This window comes from Erpetoichthys calabaricus, chromosome 18, assembly GCF_900747795.2.
Source record: "Erpetoichthys calabaricus chromosome 18, fErpCal1.3, whole genome shotgun sequence".
NCBI lineage: Eukaryota > Metazoa > Chordata > Cladistia > Polypteriformes > Polypteridae > Erpetoichthys > Erpetoichthys calabaricus.
The window spans coordinates 88,668,994-88,683,590 of NC_041411.2; the positions used below are offsets into that span (position 1 = coordinate 88,668,994).

The following is a 14,597-nucleotide window of genomic DNA, read 5'->3' on the forward strand; positions in this document are numbered from 1 at the left end:
AATAACCAATCATGACACTAGCAGCAGATGTTTGTGCCATAAACAACATGGCTGCAGCCATACATTTTGAGCACAAAACCGTGGCCTCCAGAAGAAAACAACCAACAACTGTCACTGTCACTGTTCTAATGATAAAATATATTGAGGTCTGTGTAGACGATCAAAAAATCTGCAGAAAGAGAAAAAATTAGACATAGGGATACCAAATTTCACATTTCAACGGTATAAGACTAGGACGATCCGCTGTGGCGACCCCTAATGGGAGCAGCCAAAAGAAGAAGATTAAGAAGACTAGGAAAATTATTTTGTATAAAAAGGCAGCATTTCACTATTTAGCTAAATTATAACTATATACGGGTGGGTAGACTGGCAGAACCCATTCATACAGTTTCTGGGGTCCAGCTAAACTAATTTAACAAGGCTATGAAATAACCATCCATGACATTAAAGATCTAGCTATGTGTTTTTTGCTGTATTTTTCTGAAGTGTAACTTTAGGCAGTGCCTCTCTGTTCGGCTCAATATATAATGTTTGAGTATTTTATGCAGATATTTGCATGTAAAATTCTAAAACACCATGTATTTTGTACACATTAGTTTCCATTAGTTTTGTAGGCAAACTGTAGGGAATTTACCCCAGTAGCACAAGGTCCAAAAAATTTTAAAAAGTCCTTGGTGTGATGCCAGTTCATTACAGAGAAGTCAAGTTGACATTTTTTTTTTCATTTTAAACAAATTCTTTGGTAATTAATAAGTGTGTATTTTTTGCAACATTTTATATTCTGGGATTTACAGCGTTTGTTATTGTATGTCTTCCTTTTGATTCAGTTCACTTTTCTTCACTAGAAGGCAAAGCAGAACATATCGCTACATGAAAGGACACTGAAATGCTTTCCTTAGGGTTATTGTACCTGGGTGAGTTTATCCTCTGTCTGGTCAATGTCATTCTTTGCACGCTGTATTGCCCTCTCAGCAGCTGTTTGAGCCTTGCGAGCATCCTCCAATGCCTGCTTTACCATTTCTGCTGTGTTCTTCACACTTTCTGCTCGAGTCCTGCTCAAGGAAAGCTTGAATGAGTTAAAAGACACATAGGAACAGAAGGTTTGCTACACAAAAATAATTTCCTTACCAATTAAGTTTATTTTTCATCATACACACCCCACCAACTGAAATAGTTAAAACATCAAAATCTGAAGAAATTGGCAATACCTGGCCCTCTTGGCATCTTGCAGAAGCTGTTCTGCTTTGCGCACATCATCATTCGTCTGCTCCAAAATGGCGTCCACGTTGGAGAGGCTGTTGACACGGTCTTTGATCTCTTCAGCAAGATGTTGGATCTGTTCAGGAGATGCAGGGATGGATAGTTGGAGGACCCGACTTGCTACCATTTCAATGCTGTCAGGATCAGCTCCCTCCTCTGGTAACAAATAGTAAAATACTAATTAATTCAAGGTTTTGCTTATTATTTTGACTTTTTACATTTTAGATTTTTTGAGCTTTACAATGCACTTTTAGGCTCCAATTAAAGTATAGGGAAATATTGTAAGCAGTATCCACTTTTACAGTAGGCAACAGTGTGTACAGCCCAGAAGACCTGACAAACAAATGTTCATACTGTATATAATTTTTTTCAGGGAGTTCTGTCCTTGGCTATGGTCTGTGTTTTGGAAACATGAATTCTTAAGATAAAGTTATGCATGACTAAAACAGAAACCAGAGTCACTGGGTTTGATCTGTAGACCATCTATATGCAGGCAAACTGTTAAAAAAGCTTCATTAAATCCTTTATTATCCTACTCAACCATTGCAGTACACAATCCATTTCAAGCAAATGAATCCTGTAGTGCAGAAGAGAAGGGATGAGATACAAGACAATATGTGTACTTTCAGCAGTCAGGGCGTTTAATAGTAAAGAGTAGATCAACAGGAATTGTAATATGCTTTGACAGAAATTTGCATTTTTCTTTTTAATCTTCTCATGCTAGATAATGCTCTGTTATTCAGATGCTACAAATACGGGTGCCACAGCAACACAGCAGCTACTGTTGTACTGTTGTTCTTCATGGATCCAGTTGCCCTTGGTTCAGTTTTGTGTCTGATCATTTGTCTGCAGTGTGCACACTCTTTCCATGTGTGGTTTTCCTCTCAAGGACATGTGCTTTAAGTAAATTGTTAATGCTAAACTGGCCTCAATGTCATCTGCACTGGCAATCGGAAGGTTGCCGGTTCGAATCCCGTAAATGCCAATAGGGACTCTGCTCTGTTGGGCCCTTGAGCAAGGCCCTTAACCTGCAATTGCTGAGCACTTTGAGTAGTGAGAAAAGCGCTGTATAAATGCAAGGAATTATTGTGAGTTTGTTCTAGTGGGCCCTGTGAAGTAGTGGCAGCTTGTCCAGGGCTAAATCCTGCTTTGCACCCAAAGCCCTCAGGATAAGCTCTGGACCCACAAGACCCTGAAATGGATTAAGTAGATTTGAGAATGTTATGTTTTATGATTGTAAAACACTAAACTAACTGAATTGGCCAAAGAGCTTTACTTTGGACTTAACTACTCATAAAATGTGCATCTTTTGGCAAGAGTGATGTGTCTAAATACAGTGCCCTTAAAAGCAATCGCAGCCCTTAATTTTTTTCACATTTTGTTATGTGCAAAATCATGTAATTTTTTGCATTTTCAAACACTCGATACCACAGAACGACAAAACGAAAATAGGATTTTAGGAATTTTTTTCATTTTTTTTTTAAATAAAAAACTGAAATATTATATTGGTACAAGTATTCACAACCTTTGCTATGACCCTTAACATATGGCTCAGGTGGCTCACATTTCCTTGATCATCATTGAGATCCTGTGGTCAATTCAATTGATTGCACATGATTAACAAAGGCAAACAACTGTCTATAGAAGGTCCCACAGTTAGCAATGGGGATCACAGCAAAAGCCAAGCCATGAGATCAAATGAATTGTCTGCAGAGCTTACAGACTGAATGCCAAGACAGAGATCTGGGGAAGGCTACAAAAAATGTATGCTGCATTGAAGGTTCCCAAGAGTACAGAGGTCTCCATAATTCTTCAATGGAACATGTTTGCAGCAGGCAGCTCGGCAAAACTGAACATTCAGAGGGGAAGGGTCTTGTTAAGAGAGGTGACCAAGAACCCAACTGCCACTCTGGCCGAGTTCCAGCGAACCCGTATGGAGGTGGGTTGAACTTCCTAAAGGGCAGCTACCACTGCAGCACCCCACTAATATGGGCTTTATGGCAAAGTGGCCAGATGACACGTGAAAGCTTGCTTGTAGTTTGGAAAACGACATCTAAAGGACTCTGACTTTAAGAAACAAGATTCTCTGGTCTGATGAAACCAAGATTGTAAGTGTCACATCTGCTGGAAATCAGGCATGACTTGTATCTTGCACATTACTATTCCAAAAGTGAACCACAGTGGTGGCAGTGTCATGCTGTGGAGTTGTTTAACAGTGACATGGACTGGCATACTAGTCAAGGTTGAAGAATGGAGCAAAGTACATAGATATCTTTAATGTAAAACTGCTCCAGAGTGCTCTGGACATCAGATTGGGCTGAAGGTTTGCATTCCAACAGGACAATGACCCTAAGCACAAAGCAAAGGTAACACAGCAGTGGCTTAAGGACAAGACTGGGAATATCCTTGAGTGGTCCAGCCAAACCCCAGATTCAACATCTCTGGAAAGACCTGAAAATAGCTGTCCACTGACACCTGACAGAGTTTGAGAAGATCTGCAGAAAAAAATGTAATAAAATCCTCAAATACAGATGGACAAAGCTTGTTGCATCAGACCCAAGATGACTCTAGACTGTAAACGCAGACAACGGTACATCAATTATTTGCTGAATAACGGGTCTGAATACTTGTGTCAAAGTGAGATTACAGTTTTTTATTTTTAATACATTTGCAAAATCTTCTAAAATCCTGTTTTACGATCAACAGCTCAAATATATGCAACTGCAGTCCGGATCTGGATATCTGACTTTGTAGAGTGAGTTCAAGGATTGAAGAGGAACATTTCTGACAGGAGATATCCAGAATTACTATAAATTTACATTTCAGTTTCTACAATTTAAGCAACTTGGAGAAACATATTGGCATCCAGAGGATTGTACTTTCATGGTTTTGTTCCTATTTATTAAACAGAACTCAACATGTAAGTTACAACAATGAAATCTCTGAAATTTATGAAATGAAGTTTGGTGTACCCCAGGGATCAGTTCTTGGCCCCATGCTTTTTTTACATCTATTTGCTTCCCCTTGGTGACATAATTTGTATATATGGTGTTAATTTTCATTGTTACGCCAAATGTAAAGCCAAATGACATTTCCTAACTGCTAAATTTAGAGGCATGTCTGTCGGAAATTAAAAAAATGGGACAAGTATGGATCTGTCTGGTCTAAAATGCTGATAAAACAGCATTATTGGTGGTAAGACCAGCCAAATATGGACATCTGTTTGAGAACTTGAGTGTTAAATTTGATGGCTGTTCTGTCTGTGAAAGTTCAACCATTTTGGAATAATTTTCGATAATTGTCTTGCACTCCAGTCTATTACCCGAGACAGCATTTTTCATCTTAGTAATATTGCCAGAATCCAATCTATTCTATCTCTGCATGATGCTGAAACATTGATACATGCATTTGTTTTTTCTAGACTTGATTATTGTAATGCCCTTTTCTCAGGTCTTCCTACTTGTGCCACCAGGAGGTTGCAGCTAGAACCTTGACAAAAATTAGAAAATTTGAGCACATAACACCCTTTCTAGCTTCCCTTCACTGGTTACCAGTACAAGCAAGAACCAATTTTAAAGTTCTTCTTTAAACATATAAGGCCTTGCATGGAATTGCACCTCCTAATTTAGCTGAGCCAATTACACCATACACTCCGGTATGTCCTCTTCGCTCTCTTAATGCTGGTCGTTTGGTCATTCCCTCAGTTAAGAAGAAATCAGCTGGTCAAAGAGCATTCGCCTATTGTGCACCATCTGTTCGGAATGGCCTGCCATTATGTGTAAGAGAAGCACAATCAATTCAGACTTTTAAATCAAAACTTAAAACCCACCTTTATTCCCTCCATTACAGTGTGCCTTAGAATTCAGTCAGGTCTATCATCCTTGAAATATTCCTTATTATATTATTCCTTTGTTGACATACCTTAACTTTTAATGTTTTAATGTTATTATAGTCCAGTTTTAGTAGTTACTAGCTGTCCTCTGCAGCTCCGCCCACATAGAGGTGAAACATGATAAACTTTAAAAATCAATTTAGAAAGAATGTAATTATAATTCAAGCGGAAGGTAGGTACGCTCCAACGTCAAACGTTGGCACTGTATCTGATCGTGTTCAGCTCTGATGGGAGAAAAGCACATGACCGTGATATCTCTGGCAATCAGCAGCAACCCTTTAAAACAAACACAACTCTGATCTCTCTCTCAAAAAAGTCAAACCTTACTCCTTAACAATCTCTAGATGATAATGTCTGCTGAACAAACAGGTATCGCTAGCTAAGCAGAGGCAAGGCACGCTCCAACATGTGGCGAGAGGTAGACCGACTTGAACAGAAGCTGGCGCGTGAGTGAGAAGTGCCCCTCGGCCTGCAGGTTCTCTCTAGGTTGGTACCGCAAGCGAAGTATGATACTTACAGCAAGGACAGAAGTTGCAAAATCAACTGGAAAGCTCAAGCAAATTATAGAAAAAGCCTGATCTAAATCAGCTATGTAGTTCTCTCGCGACATATAGACAGACAGGCAGATATTGGATTTATATATTTACAGTGAGGAACATAAGTATTTGAACACCCTGCGATTTTGCAAGTTCTCCCATTTAGAAATCATGGAGGGGTCTGAAATTCATATTGTAGGTGCATTCCCACTGTGAGAGACAGAATGTAAAAAAAAAATTCAGGAAATCCCATTGTATGATTTGTACAGAATTTATTTGTATTGCACTGCTGCACATAAGTATTTGAACACCTGAGAAAATCAGTGTTAATATTTGGTACAGAAGCCTTTGTTTGCAATTACAGAGGTCAAACGTTTCCCGTAGTTCTTGACCAGGTTTTGCACACACTGCAACAGGGATTTTGGCCCACTGCTCCACACAGATCTCCTCTAGATCTGTCAGGTTCCGGGGCTGGTGCTGAGCAACACGGAGTTTCAGCTCCCTCCAAAGATTTTCGATTGGATTTAGGTCTGGAGACTGGCTAGGCCACTCCAGAACCTTAATATGCTTCCTACGGAGCCACTCGTTGGTTATCCTGGCTGTGTGCTTCCGGTCATTGTCATGTTGGAAGACCCAGCCACGACCCATCTTCAGTGCTCTGACTGAGGGAAGGAGGTTATTGCTCAAAATCTCACAATACATGGCCCCATTCATCCTCTCCTTAATACAGTACAGTCATCCTGTCCCCCTCGCAGAAAAGCACCCCCAAAGCATGATGTTTCCACCCCCATGCTTCACAGTAGGGATGGTGTTCTTGGAATGCAACTCCTCCTTCTTTTTCCTCCAAACACGGCGAGTGAAGTTTAGACCAAAAAGTTCTATTTTGGTCTCATCTGACCACATGACTTTCTCCCATGCCTCCTCTGGATCATCCAGATGGTCATTGGCAAACTTCAGACAGGCCTGGACATGTGATGACTTGACAGGGGAACCTTCCATGCAATGTGTGATTTGAAACCATGACAGCATAGTGTTCTACCGACAGTGACCTTTGAAACTGTGGTCCCAGCTCTCTTCATGTCATTGACCAGCTCCTCCCGTGTAGTTCTGGGCTGATTCCTCACCTTTCTTATCATCTGTGATACCCCACGAGGTGAGATCTTGCATGGAGCCCCAGTCCGAGGGAGACTGACAGTCGTCTTTAGCCTCTTCCATTTTCTGACAATTGCTGCAACAGTTGATCTATTTTCACCAAACTGCTTGGCAACTGCCCCGTAGCCCTTTCCAGCCTTGTTGAGGTCCACAATTTTGTCTCTGGTGTCTTTTGTCAGCTCTGTGGTCTTGCCCATGGTAGTAGTTGGGAGTCTGACTGACTGTGGGGTGGACAGGTGTCTTTAAAGAGCTCAGACAGGTGCTACTAATTAAGATTACTACGTGGAGTAGAGGTGGACTTCTTAAAGGCAGAGTAACAGGTCTTTGGGAGCCAGAATTCTTGCTGATTGCCAGGTGTTCAAATACTTATGTGCAGCAGTGCAATACAAATAAATTCTGTACAAATCATACAATGGGATTTCCTGAATTTATTTTTACATTCTGTTTCTCACAGTGGGAATGCACCTACAATGTGAATTTCAGACCCCTCCATGATTTCTAAGTGGGAGAACTTGCAAAATCGCAGGGTGTTCAAATACTTATGTTCCTCACTGTATATATAATTCCTTTAACATTGATTTGTTTTATTTGCTTATTTTATATCATGTCTCATGTATTCTTCTAATTTTTTAAGTGTACTGGGACCCTGCTGCATGGTGATTTTACACTTTAAATAAAGCTGATTGATTGATTGATTGATTGATACTAGCCTGCATTTTGTAAAAAAATCTCCCACATCCCAGGCTAGTACATAATAATCTTTTCACATTTCATCCAAAACCTGAAAACTGTCCAAAACTAGGAGGCTAACTACTATTGTCTTTATGCCCTAAATCCTGAGAGTTTTGACTGACGTATTACACCATGTTGAATGTACTCACGTGTGAGAAAGTTACGGATCTGCTTGATCAGGTCCCTCAGCTCATTGTTTGACTTCTCTACTCTGGCCTTAGTGGCATTGGCCTTATCTAGGGCTGCTTGTGCACGCACCTTGGCATCTTCTGCCTTCAACTTTGCCTCCGCCACCTGAAGGAAGATGTATTGTTAGTATTCCGTTACTGTATCTATACATTTCAAACATGAACAGTGGATCTGTGCGAAGAAAACAGATTTTTCAGGTTAAGATCATTATTATTGTCATATGTACAGGGAATGTATTTATTTATTTGCATATCCAACAAACACGCAACCTTTCACCACTCGCAGGCATCATGATAAACTATTACCATCAATATCCCCCTTGTATTGAACCAGGTTATGCATCGATTAGTCAGGAGGGGAAAGTTGCAATTTTAGGATTATTATAATCATCTAAATTTAGTGCTAGACAGTAACCTTTGTTTTTGAAGAACTGAGGTAAGATAAGCAAGACTGTATTAAAATACAGTATATAATTTCATTTTCTTTAATAAAAAACACAAAGTACTATCAAAGCATGATGGGTAGCGTAGTGGTTTGTGCTGGTTCCTTATACATATATTAAATCCATATCCTGATGTTTCCTGTGTGGGTTTTTCTCCAAGTACTCCATTATTTTCACACATTGCCAGTGATACACAAGTTAGGTTAACTGGCAAATCTAAATTGACCCAGTGTGCATCAAGGAATCATAAAACAAACCAACATTTGAAAAAGACTAAGGGCTTTGCGTTGCTTCTCAGAATCTAGGCAATGTGCAGAAGCAATTATGAAGGCAAATAAAATGGCACACTGACAGAAGAGCGAGGGACAAAAGCATGCCAATAAATAAGCATGGTGTTAAATGAATGTCAGAAAACTATGTGCTAGTGGGCTGCTCTTTCCAATTTAAATCATCAGTGTGGAGAAAGATGCAGAAATTCCATTTAGTGGAAACATCTAAAAAAATGACAAAAAGGTTCACCTGCATGTTAAAATATTACTAGGTGTATGTTTTGTGTCTTGTGATGAAATACCTGCTGCTTTTCTAAAGCTAATACCAGCATATGGATTAGATATGGATTTAGTAGTAGAAATGCTGTCACCTTTCAAAATGTAAGAAATAGAAAAAAAATACTGAGTGAATATTGGTATCTGTTGATATCACTAATTTGGTTTTAAAAAAAAAAAAAAAATATATATATATATATATATATATGTATATATATATATAAATAAATATGTACGTGTGGAAGTGTGTGTATCTGTCTGCCTGGCCCGGAAGTGCGAGGCAACACCATGAAGCTCAATGAGTTGGCAAGGTGGCCCCAAGAAAACGAGTTGGAGGCAAACTCGCTTAGCCGCAAATACACAAGTTAGGCAAGCACATAGTAGTTAGTAGTTAGGCGCCGCTGTGAGTGGCAGCCTTTCCAGCAGCTCCATGTAGGACTTTATCTTCTTTATCTCTCTGATCATTCCTACCAGTTTCTTTTATGTGGACTCGTTTCCTGGACAGTTTTTACTACTTGGACATGGATTTTTACACACCGAGACTCATCTATTCAAGTAGTCAACTTCAAGCGCTGAGAAGAAAGGCCCATGCCGGTGTGGTTCCCTATTTACCTAACGAGGTAAGAAGGCCGTATCATGGCAGCAGAGCCGGCGCTAAGCTAAAGGCTAAGCGGCTAATGAGGAAGTGGCGATACAAGCCTTCGGGGCCTTCTGTGATCCTGGGAAATGTGAACTCACTACCAAATAAGATCGACGAACTGGCTGCGCTGGTGAAAAATGTCAGGACCTACAGAGAATGCAGTTTGTTGTGTTTTTGTGAAACGTGGCTAACAACTAGAATCCCAGATGCCAACGTGGAGCTACCCGGGTTTAGCACAGTTAGAGCGGACAGAGATGCAAATACCTGCAGGAAGCACAAAGGAGGAGGACTTGCTCTCTATGTGAACACAAGGTGGTGCAACCCTGGACATGTAAACATCAAAATCTCCACGTGCTGCAGGGACATCAAACTGTTTGTTGTAAGTCTGCGTCCCTATTACTTGCCCAGAGAGTTTGGACACGTCATTGTTGTTATTTTTTACATCCCTCCTCGGGCGGACGTGGAGATAGCGAGTGACATCATTAATTCTGCTGTTGCTAAACTACAAACACAGCACCCTGAGGCGCTTGTGCTAATGTCTGGAGATTTTAACCATGTGACGCTGGACAAAACATTACCTGCCTTCTCCCAGTATGTGGATTGTAACACTCGGGCAAATATTATGACTGTATGCAGAGGGTACAGACCTACAAATACCTGGGAGTGCAGCTGGATGATAAGTTGGACTGGACTGCCAATACTGATTCTCTGTGCAAGAGAGGACAGAGTCGACTATACAATTGATGACTCAGGCGCCGCCGTGAGTGGCAGCTATTCCAGCAGCTCCGTGTATGACTTTATTTTTTTACTTTTTTCTCTGTTTCACTGTTAACTCCTATCACTTTCTTTTATTTGGACTCGTGCCCTGGACACTTTTTACTACTTGGACATGGATTTTTACACGCCGAGACTCGTCTATTCAAGTAGTCAACTTCAAGCGCTGAAAACAAATGCCTGCGCCGGTGTGGTTCCCTATTTACTTGACGAGGTAAGAAGACGGTATTGTGGCAGCAGAGCCGGTGCTAAGATAAAAGCCAAGCGTTTAGCGAGAAAGTGGCGCTACAAGCCTTCAGTGCCTTCTGTGATCCTGGGAAATGTGAACTCACTACCAAATAAAATCGACGAACTGGCTGTGCTGGTGAAAAATGTCAGGACCTACAGAGAATGCAGTTTGTTGTGTTTTAGTGAAACGTGGCTAACGACTAGCATCCCAGATCCTAACGTGGAGCTACCTGGGTTTAGCACAGTTAGAGCGGACAGAGACGCAAATACCTGCGGAAAGCAGAAAGGAGGTGGACTTGCACTCTATGTCAATAAAAGATGGTGCAACTCTGGACATGTTAATGTTAAAATCTCCACTTGCTGCAGGGACATCGAACTGTTGGCCATACGTCTGCGTCCCTATTACTTGCCCAGAGAGTTTGGACACGTCATTGTTTTTATTGTATACATCCCTCCTCGAGCGGACGTGGAAATAGTGGGTGACATCATCCATTCTGCAGTTGCTAAACTACAAACGCAACACCCTGAGGCACTTGTGCTAATCGCTGGAGACTTCAACCATGTAACACTGGACAAAACATTACCTGCCTTCTCCCAGTATGTGGATTGTAACACCCGGGGAAATAGGACTTTTGATCTACTGTATGCAAACGTTAAAGATGCATACAGCGCCACCCCGCTGCCTGCACTTGTGAAAGCAGATCATAACCTGGTTCTGCTTCAGCCTCACTACAAACCAAGAGTGAGGGAGCTACCTACAACCACACGCTCATTCAGGACGTGGTCCCCTGAGGCAAAGCAGGCTCTGAGAGACAGCTTTGGAACTACGGACTGGGATATCCTGCAGGGATCATATAGTGAGAACATTGAGGAGGTTGTTGACTGCACTACTGATTACATCAACTTCTGTATGGACATTGCGGTTTCAGTAAGAACAATACGCTGCTATGCTAACAACAAGCCATGGATTACAAGTGACATCAAGGGCCTTTTGAACCAGAAGAAAAGGGCTTTTAAAGGTGGTGATCAGCGAAACGTCAGTTTCGCCCATTCCTCTTTGCAGCACCTCTCAAGCTCCATCAGGTTGGATGGGAAGCGTCGGTGCACAGCCATTTTAAGATCTCTCCAGAGATGTTCAATCGGATTCAAGTCTGGGCTCTGGCTGGGCCACTCAAGGACATTCACAGAGTTGTCCTGAAGCCACTCCTTTGATACCTTGGCTGTGTGCTTAGGGTCGTTGTCCTGCTGAAAGATGAACCGTCGCCCCAGTCTGAGGTCAAGAGCGCTCTGGAGCAGGTTTTCATCCAGGATGTCTCTGTACATTGCTGTAGTCATCTTTCCCTTTATCCTGACTAGTCTCCCAGTCCCTGCCACTGAAAAACATCCCCACAGCATGATGCTGCCACCACCATGCTTCACTGTAGGGATGGTATTGGCCTGGTGATGAGTGGTGTCTGGTTTCCTCCAAATGTGACGCCTGGCATTCACACCAAAGAGTTCAATCTTTGTCTCATCAGACCAGAGAATTTTCTTTCTCATGGTCTGAGAGTCCTTCAGGTGCCTTTTGGCAAACTCCAGGCGGATTGCCATGTGCCTTTTACTAAGGAGTGGCTTCCATCTGGCCATTCTACCATACCTGATTGGTGGATTGCTGCAGAAATGGTTGTCCTTCTGGAAGGTTCTCCTCTCTCCACAGAGGACCTCTGGAGCTCTGGCAGAGTGACCATTGGGTTCTTGGTCACCTCCCTGACTAAGGCCCTTCTCCCCCAATCGCTCAGTTTAGATGGCCGGCCAGCTCTAGGAAGAGTCGTGGTGGTTCCAAACTTTTTCCACTTACGGATGATGGAGGCCACTGTGCTCATTGGGGCCTTCAAAGCAGCAGAAATTTTTCTGTAACCTTCCCCAGATTTGTGCCTCGAGCAAAATCCTGTCTCGGAGGTCTACAGACAATTCCTTTGACTTCATGCTTGGTTTGTGCTCTGACATGAACTGTCAACTGTGGGACCTTATATAGACAGGTGTGTGCCTTTCCAAATCATGTCCAACCAACTGAATTTACCACAGGTGGACTCCAGTTAAGCTGCTGAAACATCTCAAGGATGATCAGGGGAAACAGGATGCACCTGAGCTCAATTTTGAGCTTCATGGCAAAGGCTGTGAATACTTATTTAAATATGCTTTCTCAATTTTTTCATTTTAAATAAATTTGCAAAAATCTCAAGTAAACTTTTTTCACGTTGTCATTATGGGGTATTGTGTGTAGAATTCTGAGGAAAAAAATGAATTTAATCCATTTTGGAATAAGGCTGTAACATAACAAATGTGGAAAAAGTGATGCGCTGTGAATACTTTCTGGATGCACTCTATCTATCTATCTATCTATCTATCTATCTATCTATCTATCTATCTATCTATCTATCTATCTATCTCACATCGGCAAAACGAAACCTCCGAGGAGAGAGAAACTCGCTTACCCACTAATAGACAAGGGGGACAAGCACATCCGCAAAACAAAACCACCGACTCTTCAATTTGTTTTTCAGACAACTTCAAATGTTTCTAGGAGCCCGGGCTTTTTACAGCACAGGCTTACACAGCTAGTGTATATATAAAGGGCTTGTGCATTGAATGTAATTCTTCTCCAGGCTGTGTGAGGGTGCTGTCATTCACATCTGTTCCTCTTTTACCTGCAGATCAGAGGAACTGATAGTTGATGACACATGAATAAACACCCACTTCCCCAACAAGCACCTCCTCTCTCAGGGATGACCCAATATAAAGGCCACCACTAATTAAAGAAATGACTCTCATGAGAAAGAACGGTGATTTTCACAATGTCATATTGATAATATTCTTCATATGTGTTCTAAGAATTATGGCTTTAAACATCTAATGCAGTTTCTCAAGAATACATTTTTATAGATTATGATACTTGTTTAATTACAGGAGGTGGGGAATTGTGTGTGTTAAAATAGATATCCTGACTCATACTCCATTACGGAAGATGGTAATAATGCACCTAACAGATTCTTCCCAAATGCCAAAAACCAAAGAAGAAGAAGAACTGACTCTGGCTTATGGACTATTATCTAGTAAGGCATCATTTTGCTGTTTGTTCTAAATTTTATTTATTGTCAAGCATATGAGCATGATTTTAGGTTTGACTAAAAGTAATGGGAAGGATCTGGGTGAGCCAAAGCCATTAACACAGTTTACACTTCCTCTAGAATGGGGGAGAACTCGCTGGAGGACTACTGATGCCATTTCCTGTCTACAATCCTTTTGCTTCCTCTGCACATAATTCATCACCGCAGGAAGTCCGATGTCACTCTGTACCTGGCCTCTGACAGGAAAAAAGTCATTTACAGGCCATTAAGACATCACTAATTATGCATTTATTCCTTAATGCTTTTACTTTAGAGGTTTTAATATTGGATATTAAATGGGGTAACCTGAGGTGCCCCAAATCTTATATATGTACGTAAGCATATGTATATTTGTATATACATTATCTAGTAATGTGCGTATGTGTGTGTCTGTGTGTATATACCATTATACAGTACGTAGTGAAGTATTGGATGGAAGATGATATGATTTTACTTTCCTAAATATTGTTTAGTTTCAGACACACTTTCTTACAAACAACAGTCAGAGAGATGCAGGATTAACGGCCTTAATGTGCAATTCACATACCTCATGGTAATAAAAGTCTTTAAAAGTGTCTACCTCACTCAAAACTTAGCTTTCCCCAGCTACAGGGCGTCTGTCTTTTTTCCTGGCCTTGAATGTGGCATCCCTACCCTCTCTGTAGCAGAGCAACACAGAAGAAGATGCTTTTGGATTTTATTGTCTGTGAAGACTGTAATGGAATTGAGCTTTGCTGAAGATTATTTCAATTTTTCTTTCTCTTTTATTTGTTGCTGGAAGACTCTAAACTCTGTTTCTACTACTTCGCAAATAAAGGATATGTTTTAAAAAGAGCTGTTTATTAGATTAATTTGTGCAACGCATAGCCCAGAATGCAACAGAGTATGCATTAAATACTCATATATACATATATATATATATATATATATATATATATATATATATATATATATATATATATATATATATATATATATATATATATACTAGGGGGCTCCGCCCCCTGCTCGCTTCGCTCGCCAACCACCGGTCTTGGGTAACCCGAAATAGATTTGAAAGA

General features: G+C 41.0%; 1 protein-coding gene across 3 annotated transcripts in view; it reads right to left on the reverse strand.

Moving 5' to 3' along the window:
- Positions 1 to 14,597, reverse strand: part of lamb2 (laminin, beta 2 (laminin S)) — a 200,720-nt gene that overhangs the window by 17,826 nt on the left and 168,297 nt on the right. For all 3 annotated transcript variants that reach the window (XM_051921147.1, XM_051921148.1, XM_051921149.1), the window contains 3 exons: positions 7,722 to 7,866; positions 1,209 to 1,416; positions 911 to 1,052 (listed from right to left, as the gene is read on the reverse strand). In XM_051921147.1, the coding sequence (XP_051777107.1) occupies positions 911 to 1,052; positions 1,209 to 1,416; positions 7,722 to 7,866 (495 nt within the window). The remainder of the gene's footprint in view (positions 1 to 910; positions 1,053 to 1,208; positions 1,417 to 7,721; positions 7,867 to 14,597) is intronic.